Raw genomic sequence first — 20,632 nt, 5'->3', positions numbered from 1 at the left:
TACTTAAACTGAAGAATTATATTACACAAATTTTTCACATAAGCCATGAAAATTCTTAAATTAACATATCATCATACAAAAAAAGAAACAAAAAGCACGTTGTCCTCCCTCCTCAAGTCAGAGAATATATGAAAGCTATAAACAGATCCCGTAATCTTCAGTTGTTGGTCCACCAGGATAGAAGACCTAGCCCCGGCTCGCTTATGGAACCCTAAGAAAAGGTGAACAAGTAGTTAAGATTGAGGATTATAAATGCATTGCTATAAATAAAGGCAATGAATAATGTGTAACCTTGATACCAAAATTTAGTATCAGCAAACCATGATCACATTACCATAATAAGCACATACACACAATTATACAATTTTGTGTCAAAGTAGAATTATGATCTTGTAAGAAAAGCAAAAATGGCTTTGAGTGCACATCTATTGTTTCAATCCTTACCGACATGTGGAGTAATAGTACACTGACAACTGATATTTGATGTATGTCGCAGACTCCAGAGCTGACATGGCAGACAGCCGGCATCTTCCTGTAATAGCAACCTGTGCTCTGTCTGATCACTGCTGAATAATAGTTTAAATGCTGCTGTCAATAACTAGCGATAGTGCGATCACCAATGTACATGTGCACTGGCTCCCATTGGCCTGCCTCCCGAAATGCAATGGTAGCTAGATGATGGGTTGCCATGGCAGCGGGAGGACTGCTTAAGGCCTCTGCAGTTTCCATCTTTGTAGTTCTGTGATGATTAGCAGCAGCATTCAAGGGGTTAAAGTGATACACAAGTGCCAGCTATGTAATACATCTGGCTCAGCTCCTTAGCCTGCTCAATACAGTGATGGTAGCCACACTGAATAGGTTAAAGGGAATGTCAGCAGGGTTTTGCTATGTAAGCTGAAGCCAGCTTGCTGCAAGGGTTAAAACATGGAATGCAGGGAGGCCTGTCTTGTCACAGTCTGATCTGTTTATTTACTATGTTTGTTTAACCAGCAGGACTTATCAATGCTGGACTACAATGTCACATGCACGGCAGTCTGGCATGCCCCCTCCTCTGACTAACACCTCACTGTCATTGTACAATCTCTATGGAGAGCCTGGTGTGGGTGGGAACAGCTTTCTCAGCTCAACTACTTGGTTAAAGCTAAAAATTTTGATTGTGTCAGTACGCTTGCAGCCATTAACCTAAGTGATACATTATTGGATTCAGGATCTCTTTGCCTATATCACGCTGCTCTCAGAGGAGGTAGCAAAAACCTGCTGACTGATTCCCTTTAGGAGTGCCTGGTGGTGGGTAGTAAATAGTTTAAAGGAGCACACTTGGGGTCCAGGGGGTTACACTGTTCACCAGACTCCAAAGTTGTCCTGGCTGTAACAGGAGACTGAACACTGATGATTCAGATTTATGGTTACTTTCTGCACGGATTGTACAGGTGAACAGGGAGGACACTGAGAAATCACAGACCTCTCAAGATTGATAATTCATGGATTTGGGCACCTTCAAGATCATTTTTTTAACTTTTTTTTGTACTTAAATGCACGTAGTTTGAACTAGAATATTTTTTATTCTTTTGCCTTTGAGGTTCATTAAATATATTGTACCTATAAATGTAATTTTACATGAACTATGTTTGGGAAAACCAAGAATGTGCAGGATAGACATAGGGGAAATCTCCCAAAGATGTAGGCCTGTCTTTTGGATTGAAATATTGTCAGTAGTCACATTTGCACAAATATTTGTGACTTTGTGGGTTACTGCTTCCATCAACCGTTTTCAAAGCAACTAGAGTAGGCAAAGTTTACTATGAGATGAAAGGTCTCTGCAGGCAAACTTGCCACAACCTACACCAGAAATCGCAGTAAAGTATGCCGCAATTCTCCGCCGGCTGAAAGCGGTGCAGAAGAGTTTTTCTGGTGCATTGACAGACAACCAAAAAATGTGGTGAATAAAGTGCACCTTGTTAGAACCAGTGTATGAATGTCAATCCTATTAAAGTCATAGAAACCTAAAACTATGATAAAAGATTAGTGAGGGTTTTTTTTTGCAACAATAGAGTAGAATTGGTCAATAAAACAAAGGAAATGATCATGGTTTTCTCTTAATTATCCATGGTGTCACGTCTTACCACTAATGTGTATGGAGCCTCTTTGCGTTGTGGCTCCTCTGTAGCTGTGGAAGTGGAGGACTCCGTGGTACTTGGTCCAGTTGGAGACGTGTCTATAAAGGTTTCATCTACAACACGGAACCGGATATCCTCACCAATATCCATGTACAGGTCATGAGCTCCTTCTTCAGTTTCATATTCCCATACCCAAACTTGTTCTGCTTCATCACTGGAGTTATCGCGTTACGGAAAAACACATACTTAATGTTAAACATTCAAAGTCTTTCCATACGTTGGTTGTCCAGGATTAGAAAAAACGTGTGTAATCTATTCTATAAACTGTGCCACAACCACCCACAGGTTGTGTATGGTAGAAGCCTATTCACTTCAATGGAGAAGTACTGCATTGCCAGATCTATGGTCAGGCGTGGTCCTGTCCTGTGACAAAGCAACTATGTTTTTCTTTATTTTGGTGGATGGGAGGGAAAAAAAGGAGGACATGCCAAAGACTTTTCAGTACACCTCAGAGATGAGACATTATTCATCACATTGCCAGTATTGCTTTTGATGGTGGCAGCTATTAGTAATGACGGTTTTTCAGTTTGTTTTTGCCCAAAAAAGTCGTTACACTGGTGTGGAGAAAGTGCAAAAGTCCTCTGCTATAGCACAAATGATTGGTACTTAAAGGGGTTGTCCAATACCTATAATGTCCGTTATAAACATCTACAGTATCTTTAGCTCCTATCCATGTTGTAATTAGCTTTATTATAAAGTTCCTTACTACCCTCTCTATATGTGTTTTTTTTCCTTTACGTCTTGTGAGGTTTCTTTGAGAGGAGTCTTAAACATGTCATCACAGGAGGCAGGCCATGAAACACCTCTCCTCAGCTTTCATCACCCCCACTGAAAAAGCTTCTGTCACCACTGAATCATCATCAGACGTGGTGATAGAAGTAGCGCCACTCCACCCCCCCAAAGTCTAGTACTGCCCTGAAACAAATCATCAGGGGGCGTTGATAGACATAGTGTAACTACAGCGCCTTCTTTTGATGAGGATTCGTTTCAGTGTGGTGGTGGAAGCTGTGAAGGTAGTCATTGAAAATGTTGGTGCGCGTGGACAGCAGCTTTGGTCACCCTGTCACTTCCCCTGAAACAGGATATCATCAGGGGATCGGAGCGCCACCCCTTTATGACATCCTGTTTCTATGGGGATGGTAAGAGCTGTAGATGACTGACTGCAAGGCCATCCTCCTGTGACATCCTGTTCAGGTTCCCTCAAATGAAACATCATAGGAAGCTAAAGGGAACCTGTCAGGTCCAATATGCACCCACAACCACGAGCAGTTCTGGGTGCATATTGCTAATCCCTGCCTAACCGTTCCTTCATCTAGTAGCATAGATAGAGATCTTTAGAAAAAGTATTTCTAAAGATCCTTTATGATATGCTAATGAGTGCAGGGACTTTTCACAAGGGGGTTAAAAGTTCCTGTGCTCATTAAACCCTCTTAGCATGGTAGTATGCCCACAGAGGTGTGCTAACATGCTATTCAATGCTCACTGTCCAGTGTAATCATTGGCAGTGATACGCGTACCTGTGTCCGTTGCACCGCCTCAGAATGCTGGGTCTAGGGACAGTGCGCGATCAGAGGTCCCGGGACTTCCAGTCACGCGCACTACACCAGTTTGAAGCCAGGACACGTACACCCGACTTCATAGTGCGCATGACCGGAAGTTTTGGATCATGCGCACTGAGCCTAAATCCAGTGACGGGCGCGGTGGCAGCAGAGAGGTGAGAGTGACCATACCTCTGATGCTGTGCATTCATTAGCATGTTAGCTTGTTAGTATGTCCCTGTGGGCATGCTAAGGGGGCCGACTAGCTAGGGACATTAACACCCTTGCGACTAGTCCCTGCACTCATTAGCATATCATAAAGGATCTTTAGAATTCTTTTTCTAAAGATCCCTTTATCTATACTACTATAGGCTGGGAAGGTTAGGCAGGGATTAGCAATATACACCCAGAACTGCTTGTGGTTCTGATTGCATAGGGGACCTGACAGGTTCCCTTTAAGAAGAAGAAGAAAAAAAAACCATATATAAATTAGCAGAATAGGGAGAATGGTAGGTAATTTTATAATAAAGCAAATTAGAAAAGAGGAGAGGGCTTAAAGATAGATATTTTTAAAGGACATTAAGGGTCTTGGACAATCCCCTTGAAAGAAAGGACCAGGCAGAGAATAGAACCTGCCATACAGAGCAGCAGCTAGAAGTGCCAATGGCCTTGGTAAAGTATATTCACTTATGTACCATACTATAAAGAAAAAGACATGGATCGCACATCCCAAAAATACAATGATCTAAAAGCCGCTAGGCAAAAATTTTTTTTTTTTTTTTTTTTTAGAACATGAGGTTCTTTTGTTACCATTCTGATCAGATTGTATTAAGCCCACTGCCACGTCACGGCAAACCTCTTGAGTGGGTCCCTAACCTGACCTTTTTGTGTGGCACCGTGCACCGACCACCGCCGCAGCGACAAAGCGCCAGCAGGGCGGGCGACCTGATGCCTCACAGCACCCATGCTACAAGGCAAAGCCCCCAAGGCTCCAGGCCGCGCCGCCCCACCGACACCACACCACCACAACAGCAGCCACCACACAGCACCAGTACACAGTGAGAGGAGCTGTGCACTCACCTCCAAAAGCAGCACCAAAAAAAGATAGTATGGTATTTATATCAGTCTATCCCCCTCTTTTTTTTGCTTGGATCTGCACTCTCCCCCATTTGGCACAGGTGATTTTAATCAGCAGGAGACTGCAAGAGGGGTCAGCCTTCTTTTTGCTCCCAGTTCACATATGGGAGCCAGTGGGAGGTGAGTGCACAGCTCCTCTCACTGTGTGTTGGTGCTGTGTGGTGGCTGCTGTTGTGGTGGTGTGGTGTCAGTGGGGCGGCGCGGCCTGGAGCCTTGGGGGCTTTGCCTTGCAGCATGGGTGCTGTGAGGCACCAGGTCGCCCGCCCTGCTGGCGCTTTGTCGCTGCGGCGGTGGTCGGTGCACGGTGCCACACAAAAAGGTCAGGTTAGGGACCCACTCAAGAGGTTTGCCGTGACGTGGCAGTGGGCTTAATACAATCTGATCAGAATGGTAACAAAAGAACCTCATGTTCTATTAAAAAAAATTTTGCCTAGCGGCTTTTAGATCATTGTATTTTTGGGATGTGCGATCCATGTCTTTTTCTTTATAGTATGATATTCACTTATGTTCCTCGCTAATATTCATTAATTATTAATAATAATTGCTAGTAATTAATAGTACCATTATCACTATTATTAATTATTACCATCATTAACTATCACTATTATTATTACTATCAATTATTTGTTCCTCCCACAAAACGTATTTAAACCCAGCTGTTTAACAGTAATGTGCAATTTCCATTGCCGATTTCACCCGAATGTTGCTAAGGAATACATGCCAAACTCCACATGGAAATAAAACAAAGCAAAAACCTATTGTTAGCTAATATAACCCAGAGTAGAATTGCATTCATATCTATCAAACGCATACATGGTTTTAAAAGGATACAATTTTGCAGGCTGCTGCAAGGACTCGGGAGGTATAACGATATCATCAAAAAAGCCAAGAGAAACTGAGGAGAGATAAGAGTGAATTACTACCCTGAAAGACACAAAATAAGACAGATGTCAAGTGTAACAGCATGTCCACAACTCCTCCCAAGAAAAAAGCATTTCTTCATAGGACCAAATGTTTATATAAAGCTGCCAGTTGCTTAAAAGAACATCTTTAGTTTTACTAGTCTACAAAATTAAAGGGAACCTGTCAGGTGCAATATGTACTGAGTACCACGAGCAGTTCTGGGTGTATATTGCTAATCCCTGCCTAACTGTCCCTGTATACACTAGCATAGATAAAGAGATCTTTAGAAATAGTATTTCTAAAGATTTTTTATCGTATGCTAATGAGGCTGGGGACTAGTCCCAAGGGCATTTCTCCCCTTAGTTAGTTGGCCCACATGGCATGCCCCTGTGAGAGTACTAACATGCTAATGAATACGCAGCTACGCCGCACATACCTCACTGGTCATGGCGGCCGGCAGATTATGGATGTGCCCTAGGTATGATCCGGAGTCCTCAGTACTTCTGGTCATGCACACTGTACCTCAGTCAAACCGGGAAGCTTACAACCAGCATGAGTTTAGTGCGCATGATCGGAAGTCCCAGCAATCACATACCCTATCACACAGGGTGGGGACGCATCTGACTGCAACCAATCACAGACCCTGGCACTGATGGTGGGCGGGGGAAGCAGTGACAATGCATGAGGGTAATGAACAACCCCGGAAGAAGTGTTACAGCCGCACAGAGACTGGTAAGTGTAACGCGCCTGCTCTAATCTCCCTATCCTTTCTACCACCATTTTAAAGCACATGATTCGAGTCCCCATAGACTTATATGGGAATTGGTGTCCGAGCAGATATCTGGGCTTAATTCCGATCCCACACCAGGTTTTTTGTTTGTTTGTTTTTAAATAAATAAATCAGGTTGCACTCACCGATTCCGGATATCTGTGGCTTCACCCACCACTAGTGCTTAAGAATGGTTCTCTGCAGCAGACATCTATATATATAATTGCCTTATTCTGTCTGTCTGTCTGTCATGCTTCAAAATTGTGTCCTTCCGGTGACATTGTGTCCTTCCGGTGACACAAAGCTGATTGGCCGCTGGGCTCGCCATGGCCCCGCCCCCCCACACCGATTGGCCGCTCGCCCAGGCTGCGCCCCCACACGGATTGGCCAGTCGCTCGCCCAGGCTCCGCCCCCCCACAGATTGGCCTCTCGCCCCGGCACCCTGCAGGCATTGGCAATTCGGCCACGCCACGCCCCCCTCACGCAACGCACGCTAGCTCTGGCCCCGCCCACCTCCCCCCGCGCATTCCCCGAACTGACACGGCTGTCACGGAGGTGAGTACTGTACTCCCCCCCCCCCCCTCTCCCCCCCCCGCGCATTCCCCGAACTGACACGGCTGTCACGGAGGTGAGTACTGTACTCCCCCCCCCCCCCCGTCCCCCATCCCCCGCTCGCACGGGAGTGGTGTGGGCTCCCGTGCGAGCGGGGGACGGGATACGTTGGCATGGTTACAAGCGCATCAAGGTCCTGCAGCGGCGGAAGATCCACACGCACACACATAACAGCACACACACACACATACACACAAATCAGATCACACTCACTCTCACACACACACACCTCACACACACATCACATCGCATCCACACACTCACAGCATCCGGCGATATCGCTTGCTTCTCGGCCTCGATACTGTGCTGTTGTGACCTTCCAGGACCTGACGGAGGATCACATGGCCAGAAGCATGTGGTATCTCCGGATGTTGTGACTGTGAGCGCGTATGTGCGATATCGTCAGTGTCTGTGTGTGTGAGTGTATGCGATCGGGTGTGTGTGAGTGTCGGGATCGGGTGTGTGTGAGTGTCGGGATCGGGTGTGTGTGAGTGTATGCGATCGTGTGTGTGAGTGTCGGCAGAGGAGCACGGCGTGCTGGAGGAGGCTGGGAGCAGAGAGGCTGATCTTTGGGAAGGCTGGGAGGGGGAGGCTGATGCTGGGGGAGACTGGGAGGGGAAGGCTGATGCTGAAGGAGGCTGGGAGGAGGAGGCTGGGAGGAAGGAGGCTGGGAGGAGAGAGGCTGATCCTGGGGAAGGCTGGAAAGGGGAGGCTGATGCTGAGGGAGGCTGGAAGGAGAGAGGCTGATGCTGTGGGAGGCTGGAAGGAGAGAGGCTGAGGCTGGGAGGAGAGAGGCTGATGCTGGGGAAGGCTGATGCTGAGGGAGGCTGGGAGGGGAAAGCTGATGCTGGGGAAGGCTGGGAGAGGGAGGCTGATGCTGGGGGAGGCTGGAAGGAGAGAGGCTGATGCTGGGGGAGGCTGGAAGAAGAGAGGCTGATGCTGGGGGAGGCTGATGCTGGGGGAGGCTGGGAGGAGAGAGGCTGATGCTGGGGACGGCTGGGAGGAGAGAGGCTGATGCTGGGGACAGAGAGGAGAGGCTGATGCTTGGGACAGAGAGGCTGATGCTGGGGACAGAGAGGCTGATGCTGGGGACAGAGAGGCTGATGCTGGGGACAGAGAGGCTGATGCTGGGGACAGAGAGGCTGATGCTGGGGACAGAGAGGCTGATGCTGGGGACAGAGAGGCTGATGCTGGGGACAGAGAGGCTGATGCTGGGGACAGAGAGGCTGATGCTGGGGACAGAGAGGCTGATGCTGGGGACAGAGAGGCTGATGCTGGGGACAGAGAGGCTGATGCTGGGGACAGAGAGGCTGATGCTGGGATGAGAGAGGCTGATGCTGGGAGAAGAGAGGCTGATGCTGGGGACAGAGAGGCTGATGCTGGGGACAGAGAGGCTGATGCTGGGGACAGAGAGGCTGATGCTGGGGACAGAGAGGCTGATGCTGGGGACAGAGAGGCTGATGCTGGGGACAGAGAGGCTGATGCTGGGGACAGAGAGGCTGATGCTGGGGACAGAGAGGCTGATGCTGGGGACAGAGAGGCTGATGCTGCGGGCAGAGAGGCTGATGCTGGCGCAGCATGGCGGATGGAGCACGTTTGGGAGTGCGCAGCATGGCGGATGGAGCACGTTTGGGAGTGGTCAGCATGGCGGATGGAGCGCGTTTGGAAGTGCGCAGCATGGCGGATGGAGCACGTTTGGGAGTGCGCAGCATGGCGGATGGAGCACGTTTGGGAGTGCACAGCATGGCGGATGGACCACGTTTGGGAGTGCGCAGCATGGCGGATGGAGCACGTTTGGGAGTGCGCAGCATGGGAGATGGAGCACGATGGGGGGTGCGCAGCATAGGGGGATGGAGCACGATGGGGAGTGCGCTGCATGGGGGATGGAGCACGATGGGGAGTGCGGAGTATGGCGGATGAAGCACATTTGGGAGTGCGCAGCATGGCGGATGGAGCACGTTTGGGAGTGCGCAGGATGGGAGATGGAGCACGATGGAGGGTGCGCAGCATAGGGGATGGAGCACGTTTGGGAGTGCGCAGCATGGCGGATGGAGCACGATGGGGAGTGCGCAGCATGGCGGATGGAGCACGTTTGGGAGTGCGCAGCATGGGGGATGGAGCACGATGGGGAGTGCGCAGCATGGCGGATGGAGCACGTTTGGGAGTGCGCAGCATGGCGGATGGAGCACGTTTCGGAGTGCGCAGCATGGCGGATGGAGCACGTTTCGGAGTGCGCAGCATGGCGGATGGAGCATGATGGGGGGTGCGCAGCATAGGGGATGGAGCACGATAGGGAGTGCGCTGCATGGGGGATGGAGCACGATGGGGAGTGCGCTGCATGGGGGGATGGAGCACGATGGGAAGTGCACACCTCCCCCCAACACACACACACGCGCGCACTGCACAACACACCACACACACACACTGGGAACCACAAACAACTGCCCTACACAGACACCCACACACAGACAACGCTGCACATACAAATATACGCACATACCGCACAACACACACATTGCACAAAACATACCTCCCCCCAAAACACACCACACACACAAACCGCGCAACACACACACACACACACACACACAACTCTACACACACAGCGCTCCACAAACAACGCAACACACAAACAACACTGCTCTCACCCCATCACACCCAGACAACACCCAGAACATGTACAGCGCCCTACACAAACACTTGGTAACTACACACAACAACATTTATATAACAAAAATCATACATGAACTACACAATACGTAAATTCTAGAATACCCGATGCGTAGAATCGGGCCACCTTCTAGTATTAAATATTTACCCAACAGTGTATTTATTGCATAGAATCTGGACAGCAAAGATCACTTTAAAGATGGGATTACATACAGAGATTTTGAGTGAATTAGACCAAGAGCTAAATATTTACTCTCCAAGATTTTTTGCTTATGTTCAGTGTAAAGGTACCGTCACACATAATGAGATCGCTAGCGAGATCGCTGCTGAGTCACGGTTTCTGTGACGCAGTAGCGATCCCGTTAGCGATCTCGTTATGTGTGACACCTACCAGCGATCAGGCCCCTGCTGTAGGTTCTCTAGTCGTTGTAGAATGGTCCAGGCTATTTTCTTCAAAGACGATGTCCTGCTGGGCAGGACACAGATATATCTGACACTGTGTGACAGGGTCACAGTGACTGCTGAGATTGTTATACAGGTCGCTACTGCGACCTGTATTGTTCCTGCATCGTTGGTAAGGTCTGACTGTGTGACATCTCACCAGCGACCTCCTAGTGACTTACCAGCGATCCTTATCAGGTCACATCGTTTTCGGGATCGCTGGTAAGTCGTTGTGTGTGACTGGGCCTTAAAGGCCCCTTTACACACTGCAACATCGCAAACGACATCGCTGTAACGTCACCGGTTTTGTGACGTAATAGCGACCTCCCCAGCCACATTGCAGTGTGTGAAACACATCAGCGACCTGGCCCCTGTTGTGAAGTTGCTGATCACTACACATCTCTCAGGACCATTCTTTGGTCCTTTGTTTCCCGCTGTGCAGCATGATCGCTAGAAAGTCTCAGTGTGTAAAGGGGACTTTACAGCGACTTCGTTAGCGACTTCCCTTTCAAAAAGCTGCTTTACAACGTCCCCAATGACTAGCTAGGTCGTTCTGCAGGTCCGTATCGCTGTCGCGTCGTTTTCCAGGTTTGCCTGTTTGACAGCTCACCAGAGACTTTGTAGCGATCCCGGCCAGGTTGGGATCGCTGGTGGGATCGCTAGAAAGTCTCAGTGTGTAAAGGGGCCTTAAGTGTCAGCACAAAAACAAGTGTTGGAGGCGATCGCTGGCCTTTGACATGATGTAACTATTGGATAAGCTGTGGATTGTCTCACATGTAACAGTGCAGGCTTCTATGTTAGTTATCCCTCCACTGGAAAACAACTGCTCTTTAGTGCAACTAAAATAAATTAAATAATAGCTATGCTGGGAACAGTCTTTCTTCACAACCGCCCGTCCCTTCAGCATATAACCAACACACACTTTTTTGTCAAAGGTCCCGTAAACTGTATCCTATGGATGTGAACATAGCCTTAATTAAAAACTCAGACATTTTCTTAGATTTGTTCTTTGTTAAAAATGTATCACCATTCATAGATCCAAAGATCTCGCTCAGGCGTGAAAAATAGTGTGAGTATGTGAAGGATTAAGAAAGAAAGAAAGAAAAAAAGTCAGATGATCATCAATCATCTACAAAGGGAAAAAGTTCACCTTGAGTAAGTGAAAAGGAGGTGACTTTTGCCGTTTAATAAACATCTTTATACACTACAGTTCAAAAGTTTGCGGTCACCCAGACAATTTTGTCTGTTCCATGAAATATCATACTTTTGTTTATCAAATAAATTGCATAATGAATAGAGAATATATTCCAGACATTGACGAGGTTAGAAATAATGATTTTTACTTGAAATAATAATGTTCTCCTTCAGACTTTGCTTTCGGCACAGAATGCTCCTCTGCAGTAATTCCAGCTTTGCAGACCTTTGGCATGGTAGCACAAGGCATACCTTAATATAACTAATACTTAACTTACCAACTATACAACAATAAATAAAATAAAAACAGCAGAGTCAATAATGGTGAAAAATGGCCGTGATGTTTTATTAAGAGTTTCATAAGAATTAAAAACAACTAAAATTCATAAAATATAAGATATTCACAGATCCACCTTTAAACTGAATTAATGAAACATTTTACTCAACCATACTTCTATTAAATAAAAACCAAATCCACCCAGCAAAAACTGGGTGATTTTTCCCTCTAACAAAACATCACGACATAACTACAAAATTAAAAACATCCTGGGAGGGAGGGCGGGTGCTTCTTGCTTCAGTCAGCTGGAACTGTACAGCTGACCCACGGACACCGTCTTAAATACAGCTCAAATTCGCGCACTTTTTGCGCACAGCCAATCAGAAACTTAGAATGAGCAAGCACGCAACAGCTGGCCAAAACCGGTTAATTCCAGCTGTCCGTGTTACCAGCTGGACCACTCCATGTTATGACACAAATTAACCCCTACTAAACCATGAATATGAAACAGATTAACCCCAGGATGCCTGTGCGACCATGGAAAACCCCCTGCTAGGCGCTGTGTGGGTTTTTAGCATGGTAGCACAAGGCATACCTTAATATAACTAATACTTAACTTACCAACTATACAACAATAAATAAAATAAAAACAGCAGAGTCAATAATGGTGAAAAATGGCCGTGATGTTTTATTAAGAGTTTCATAAGAATTAAAAACAACTAAAATTCATAAAATATAAGATATTCACAGATCCACCTTTAAACTGAATTAATGAAACATTTTACTCAACCATACTTCTATTAAATAAAAACCAAATCCACCCAGCAAAAACTGGGTGATTTTTCCCACCAGGACACGACTACACAGGCGTGACCCCCCCAACAAAACCACACAACCACTTTTCTACCATTGATTGCAGCCCCAGATTAAAAATGTCCATTCCTATTTCTGACAAATGAACCCAATCTTGTCGAAATAATCCCGGCGTAAAGCCTTCAAGATCAAGGTGTCTATATGTAAAACCACCTAACAATTTAAAAAACTTCTCCAAATCTCTGTTCACCCTCTTACGAATTTTATCCATAAATTGTACTCCACCCAATTTCCAAGCTAAACGCGGAATTATTTCAGAAAAAACTAAACATGTATTGGGAAAATAATTCTTTATGGCTAGAAGGTCTCTATGCATTTCCCATAACAACTTTACAGTGTTTACTCTCCCTATATCATTCCCACCAAGATGAATAATGATCACGTCAGGGGAAGGATAATACAATAACAACTTACGTAATTTCTCCATTAACTGTGACCAAACCATCCCTCTATAGCCAAACCACGAAACCTGAATAAAGTCCAAATCAAACGACAAATTTTCAGAATATTGCCGCTGACTCGCTCTCTTCTGTGCCCAATGAACGTAAGAATGTCCCAATATCCAGACGATTATTGGGCCTGAAAGAATGAGGATCAATTAAATTAGTAGATCAGGCCTAACATATAACTTAAAACTTTTAGACTGCCATCGCCCAATAGCTTTAATACTGTCCTCACTGAGACCAAACCCTGCAGCCATTGTAGCTGCACCTATTCTAAATGAATGTGATGAAATGTTACACTTACCCATGTTCAGCTTCCATAAACATTTCTTCAACACGCTATTAAATTGAAAAACTGTAACAGGGTCACCTCCAGTATGTACAAGCAATGGCCCCTTACCAACGGGCCTTAATTGAAGCCACCTTTTTAGATTAGCAATCGGGCAAATACATGTGTTAATAAAAGGATTCAGCTTTATTATTGACCCTTTACCCATCTGATCTGTTTTAGATCTTCTAATATTAATTAACAACTGATTGTCAACTAAAGACACGTCCTCCACTCTCAGCCCTGAAGGACGACTTTTGCTGGCACTCAGCAATTCACCCACTCGCAATGCTGCAAAAAACATTAAAGTGAATGCCGTCTGAAACAAACACGTTTCAAACTCATTTAAACATACCAAATTCAAGACCTCCCATAACTGATATAATAATTCAATAGATATAGGTCTTCTTGAATCCGGCTGAAAATTCAATCTTTTCAGCCCTTTTATCACTTGAACAATTGCAAACAAACCACTCAAAGGCTTACTGCCACCAAGCTTCAGAAAAAAGGAAATACCAGCGATCAATTTCGCTAATGAAGCATAAGTGACACCAGCCCTGAGCAGTTCATCAACAAATTGCAAGGCTGAAACAGAGTTAGTTACCTGCGGATTGAAATTGTTAATAGCGCAAAATTTTGACCATTTAACCCATGCTGACGCATACCCCGTCCATGTACGATGCGCCAATGAGTTCTGAATAACAACTGGAATCAGTCCCATAAAACCTGCCAAAGGTGTGGCGGACAGGCTGTATTGTCTTGATCTGCCTCTGGGCACAACCGATGAAACTCCTCCCACTGCTGACAAGAAAGAGAGTCCGCCATAACATTGGACTTACCCATAATATACTTTGCTTTAATCCAAATATTGAATTTAAGACAGCATAACACTATCTGCCTCAAAATCCTAACAGTCCACCGACACTTGGACCCCAATGTATTAACACTAAATACCACTCCCTGATTATCAGAAAACAACAATATCCTCTTATTTGCCAAAAGACTACCCCACAGCATTAAAGCCACTAAAACTGGAAACAGATCTAATACTACCATATTCTTGATAATGCCTAATCTAAACCAAGACTCATGCCATAACTCTGCTGACCAATGCGTACGGAACAATACTCCATACCCAACACCAACGGCTGCGTTAGAAAATAACTCTAAGGATTCGGACGACTGAAAATCATCCTGCCAACAATTAATCCCATTGAAATTTTCCAAAAATTCCAACCAAACAACTAAATCATCCTTCATATGCTTCGTCACTCTAATATGACACCTGTTAGATCTAACCCCTTTTGTTGCATCATACAAACTCCTAGAAAAAACTCTTCCCATTGGAATAATTCTCAAACTAAAATTCAACAATCCTAGCAATGACTGCAACGTTTTCAATGTCACTTTTTCTCTCCCCAACATATTCAATACCTGCTCTTTTAATTTCACAATCTTTTCAATTGGCAATCTGCATTCCATTTTCTTAGAATCAATCAAAACACCTAAAAATTCCAAACTACTACAAGGAAAAACCGTTTTCTCCTCTGCTAACGGGATACCAAATAAATCACTAATCGCCATAAACTTAAAGAGCAGATCTTGACAACACGTAGAACCAGCCTTTCCTACAAATAAGAAATCATCAAGATAATGAACAATTCCCCCTATAGGTAACTCAAATTCCACTACCCATTGCAGGAATGAAGAAAAAGCCTCAAAATAATAACACGACATGGAGAAACCCATGGGGAGACAACGATCAAAATAAAAATAACCGTCAAACGAAAAACCTAAAGAACTAAAACCATCAGGATCCACAGGCAACAACCTAAATGCCGATTTAATATCAGATTTTGCAAGCAGCGCATCCTTACCAAAACGCCTCACTAAATCAACCGCCATATCGAATGACGCGTATTTTACTGAGGCCAAGGATGAATCTATCTCATCATTCAAAGAAAAACCATTTGGATAAGATAGATGATGTATAAGCCGAAAGGTACCTAATTCCTTCTTCGGCACCAAGCCCAAAGGAGATACTCTAAAGTTAACAAACGGAGGCCCTTCAAAAGGCCCTGCTACTCTACCCGCTTCAACCTCTTTAGCTATTTTTTCCCTCACTATGTCCTTATTTTCATTAACTGAACGCAAATCAAACATTAAACAACCAACCCCATTGAATTTTGGCACCGGAAAACCTGACCTAAAACCATTCAAAACCACCCTACGCTTCTCCTTGTCTGGGAACATTTCTAACCATGGCAGCATGTTTTCCCATTTCACTGGAGTCGCTGCTTTTTGAAATGTGTTCCTTAGTGTTCTGCAACTGCTGTGTGGTTTGAGCTTGTTTTTTAAAACATTTTGACATGGAGTGTGCTCCGCCACAAAACGAACACTCATGCCGAAAACGACAATTATTTAACCAGCGACAAGCGGATTCGTTAAAGGCAAAGCACACTCCCTTCTTTATTGTCTGATTAGATGTTTGTCTCAATCCAACATTCCTTTGTGGAAGCATTAGATTGAGCCAAAGCCCGACATCCTTTACACCCCATGTTAAACCATGATGAATCGCTATTTTTTGACGAAAAGATTCATCATAATTTAACCATGCCATACCGCCAAAATTGCGGTATGCCTCCAAAATTATATCCAAATGTTGAAACAGTCCGCTGCACAATTCCGGACGTTTCTCACCAAGAACAGCAGCATAAATGGCAAACGCTTGAACCCAATTATTAAACGATTTGTACACCTTCCTACCCTCCAAATCCTGTTTTTCCTCTCTCTTATCCGATTTATGCTGCTGTTCTCTAGTACACTGCAACAGGGAGAACAAATCAATGAACTCCCTGTTCCAAATTTTTTCTTTCAAGGAGGCACTCAAATGGAAACCGAGAGGGGAGATTTCACACGTAAGTACCTCCTTAAAAGACGTGTCAGCTACACCCGAGGGTCTGTCCCTACGCAAGGCAGACGGCTCAGATGCCTGACTAGCACAAACCCTATTCTGCAATATCTGCCCTACAGCATTATTAACTAACTCCCTAAACTCGTTAGCATTAAAAACAGAATTTAAAACATTAGGCAGTGTATGGGTGTTCTTACCCTTTCCGCTTGGCAGCAGGCCACGGACCTCTTCACCTCTATTCTCACTGGGGGCCGCGTCCAGGAACACCGGTTCTTCGTCCTCGCTCTGCTGTCGCCCTGCGACCGACCGGCAATCGCTCCCCGCTGCTACAGGCACATTGCCTGTCCAGACCCTGAGCGCCGCCGCTGCCCCAGAAAGGCTTTTTTGCATGGGCAGCGGCGCAATGCTCCGGTCTCTACAGCGGCCGCGTTCACTGGGCGCCGCCATCTTCTTCCGGTCCGCGCTGCATGATGACGTCGCACTTCCTGTTGACACGCCGACCGTCCCGCTTCCATGACGCCGCTGCTCACGCGATACTTCATCTTGATCTCGCCGCCTCACAGACGTCTTCTTGCTTGATCCCTTCCTCGCTGGCAACGGCGGAGGTGAGTACACGTCCCGCCGACTTCTTTTCTTCCGCAGATTCTTGCCGGCAGCTGTCTCCACTAGCGGCGCGACCTCCTCTTCTCCGCTCCTTTCATCCGTCGCCGCTGCATCGATAACTTCAGGCTCGGGTACCGGTGCCGCAGTAGAGAGGCACGCCCGCAGCCAGTCTTCGCCGCCTTCTTCCCCCGCTCTCCGCACCAGCTCCCTCAGCATCTCTTCCATGCTTCTTGCTTCAGTCAGCTGGAACTGTACAGCTGACCCACGGACACCGTCTTAAATACAGCTCAAATTCGCGCACTTTTTGCGCACAGCCAATCAGAAACTTAGAATGAGCAAGCACGCAACAGCTGGCCAAAACCGGTTAATTCCAGCTGTCCGTGTTACCAGCTTGACCACTCCATGTTATGACACAAATTAACCCCTACTAAACCATGAATATGAAACAGATTAACCCCAGGATGCCTGTGCGACCATGGAAAACCCCCTGCTAGGCGCTGTGTGGGTTTTTAGCATTCTAGCTGTTAATTTGCTGAGGTAATCTGGAGATATTTCACCCCATGCTTTCCCCCTCTCACAAGTTGGATTGGCTTGATGGGCACTTTTGGCGTACCATACGGTCAAGCTGCTCCCACTACAGCTCAATAGGGTTGAGATCTGGTGACTGGGCTGTGCCCACTCCATTACAGATAGAATACCAGCTGCCGGCTTCTTCCCTAAATAGTTCATGCATAATTTGGAGATGTGTTTTGGGTCATTGTCCTATTGTAGGATGAAATTGGCTCCAATCAAGCGCTGTCCACAGGGTATGGTATGGCGTTGCAAAATGGAGTGATAGCCTTCCTTATTCAAAATCCCTTTTACCCTGTGCAAATCTCCTACTTTACCAGCACCAAAGCAACCCCAGACCATCACATTACCTCCACCGTGCTTGAGAGATGGCGTCAGGGACTCTTCCAGCATCTTTTCAGTTGTTCTGCGTCTCACAAATGTTCTTCTGTGGGATCCCAACACCTCACACTTTCGATTCTTCTGTCCATAACACTTTTTTTCCAATTTTCCTGTCTGATGTCTGTGTTCTTTTGCCCATATTAATCTTTTCCTTTTATTAGCCAGTCTCAGATATGGCTTTTTCTTTGCCACTTGGCCCTGAAGGCCAGCATCCTGGAGTTCTCTCTTCACTGTAGATGTTGACACTGGCATTTTGCGGGTACTATTTAATGAAGGTGCCAGTTGAGGACATGTGAGGCGTCAATTTCTCAAACTAGAGACTCTAATGTACTTGTCTTGTTGCTCAGTTGTGCAGCAGGGCCTCACACTTCTTTCTGCTCTGGTTAGAGCCTGTTTTTGCTCTCCTCTGAAGGGAGTAGTACACAGCTTTGTAGGAAATCTTCAGTTTCTTAGCTATTTCTCGCATGGAATATCTTTCATTAGTAAGAACAAGAATAGACTGTCAAGCTTCACATGAAAGTTCTCTTTTTCTGGCCATTTTGAGAGTTTAATGGAACCAACAAATGTAATGCTCCAGATTCTCAACGAGCTCAAAGGAAGGTCAGTTTTATAGTTTCTCTAATCAGCAAAACTGTTTTCAGCTGTGCTAACATACTTGCACAAGGGTTTTCAAAGGATTTCTAAACATCCATTATCCTTCTAGCACAGTTAGCAAACACAATCTACCATTAGAACACTGGAGTCATGGTTGTTGGAAATGGGCCTCTATACACGTATGTAGATATTGCATTAAAAACCAGACGTTTGAAGCTAGAATAGTCATTTACCACATTATTAATGTATAAAGTGTATTTCTGTTTAATTTAACGTTAGGTTCATTGACAAAAAATGTGCTTTTCTTTCAAAAATAAGGAAATATCTAAGTGACCCTAAACTTTTGAACTGTAGTGTGTATTGTTTGACTATAGACATTAATATGGCCACATACGCACACTTTCAAGAAACTTTATTTGGGGTGTCCCTGGTCTTACATGACTGTACAGGAAATACTGGATCCTAGTGTATCTGAGTAATTAAAGGGAACCTGTCAGCAGAAATTTCGCCCAAAACCTAAAAGCTTCCCCCTCTGCAGCTCCTGGGCTGCATTCTAGAAAGGTCCCTGTTATTATTGTGCCCCATGTGAGACCAAAATAAAGACTTTATAAAGTGGTACCTTTTTGTATTCAGATAGTGTAAATGTGACACGGGGGCGGGCTCTCTGGCGTCCGTTATTCTGCCTCCTGGTCCTGTTTGCCGCCCCCATCGCTCCTTTCCATAGCCGATGCACCGCCCACTGCTCCAGCCATCCCCGCGCATGCCCAGTGCCAGTCTCACGGGACTGAGCAGTGTGACCGCTGGTGACGTGTGCGCAGGCAAGTTATTATGGTCAGGGCTGTGATTATCAGCAAGTACCCACCCATAATCTCGTGAGCGAGCAAACCTCACCAGCGGTCACACTGTGCTCAGGGTAGTGCTAGACTGTATGGGCTGCTTCCAGGGATGACGTCCCTTTTGTCACGTGATAGGGGCGTGTTCAAAATACTATCACGTGACAAAAGGGACGTCATCCCTGGAAGCAGCCCATACAGTCTAGCACTACCCTGAGCACAGTGTGACCGCTGGTGATGTTTGCGCGCTCACGAGATTATGGGCGGGTACTTGCTGATAACAATCACAGCCCCGCCCATAATCACTTGCCTGCGCACACGTCACCAGCGGTCACACTGCTCAGTCCCGTGAGACTGGCACTGGGCATGCGCAGGGATGGCTGGAGCAGTGGGCGGTGCATCAGCTATGGAAAGGAGCGATGGGGGCGGCATACAGGACCAGGAGGCAGAATAACGGACGCCAGAGAGCCCGCCCCCGTGTCACATTTACACTATCTGAATACAAAAAGGTACCACTTTATAAAGTCTTTCTTTTGGTCTCACATGGGGCACAATAATAACAGGGACCTTTCTAGAATGCAGCCCAGGAGCTGCAGAGGGGGAATCTTTTAGGTTTTGGGCGAAATTTCTTCTGACAGGTTCCCTTTAAAAGTATACACCACGTGGCCTTGGACATTTTCAGAATGCCATAGTTGTTTTGCAAGCAGAGAAGTCAGAATTATTCAGCACTGTGAAATGTATGTTCTTAGCACTGGAAGATTGCGCATTAGGAGACATCATGGGTCTCTTCAGACATGGTGCGCAGCATAATAATAATCTGGCACTCACCGTGAACTCCTTCCGGACTGCAGCCTTTGATTTTTCCCATTAGGATCTCATCCAGGAAAGGGTGGAAGACAACATATCGGAAGTGGACTGAAAGGTAAAAGCAAGACAATGACTTCAAAGAGATTATCAAAATCTGAGAGAAGGAAAATGAAAAGGAATTACCCACAATGACCAATTATGGCTAAATTATCATTTAAAAGGGAATTACGTTTTTGCCACCTAATCTGAGAAGCATAATGTAGGGGCAGAGATAGTGATTCCAGTATGTGTCACTTACTCGGCAGCTTCTACAGTTTTGATAAAATCACAGTTTTATCAGCACAAAGTCATTAGAGAACTAGTAAACTTGCTGCCAGGTGGTCGTCCTTATTTATGAGTGTAAAAACATTAAAATTAATACATCTAGTTATCAAATATTTTATAGAAGGACATATAAGTTCACAGCTCTGTTTATGTTGGAGGGCATAGTTTATTAATTAAGTTTTTATAAGGGATAAGTATTAAAATATCTATATTGAGTATACTTCAGTACTGGCATGGAAGGATA

General features: G+C 45.7%; 1 protein-coding gene across 1 annotated transcript in view; it reads right to left on the bottom strand.

Moving 5' to 3' along the window:
- The window catches only part of POLR3H (RNA polymerase III subunit H), a 70,526-nt gene continuing 49,894 nt past the window's right edge, over nt 1-20,632 (bottom strand). Inside the window, exons 4-7 of the mRNA XM_075320881.1 lie at nt 20,086-20,172; nt 5,684-5,747; nt 2,124-2,331; nt 1-211 (exon numbers count right to left, since the gene is read on the bottom strand). Of these exons, the coding sequence (XP_075176996.1) occupies nt 158-211; nt 2,124-2,331; nt 5,684-5,747; nt 20,086-20,172 (413 nt within the window). The 3' untranslated portion in view covers nt 1-157. The remainder of the gene's footprint in view (nt 212-2,123; nt 2,332-5,683; nt 5,748-20,085; nt 20,173-20,632) is intronic.

Source organism: Anomaloglossus baeobatrachus, chromosome 8 (assembly GCF_048569485.1).
Source record: "Anomaloglossus baeobatrachus isolate aAnoBae1 chromosome 8, aAnoBae1.hap1, whole genome shotgun sequence".
Classification (NCBI taxonomy): Eukaryota; Metazoa; Chordata; class Amphibia; order Anura; family Aromobatidae; genus Anomaloglossus; species Anomaloglossus baeobatrachus.
The sequence above is the reverse complement of the archived record's forward strand: the minus strand, read 5'-3'. Positions and strand labels throughout refer to the sequence as shown.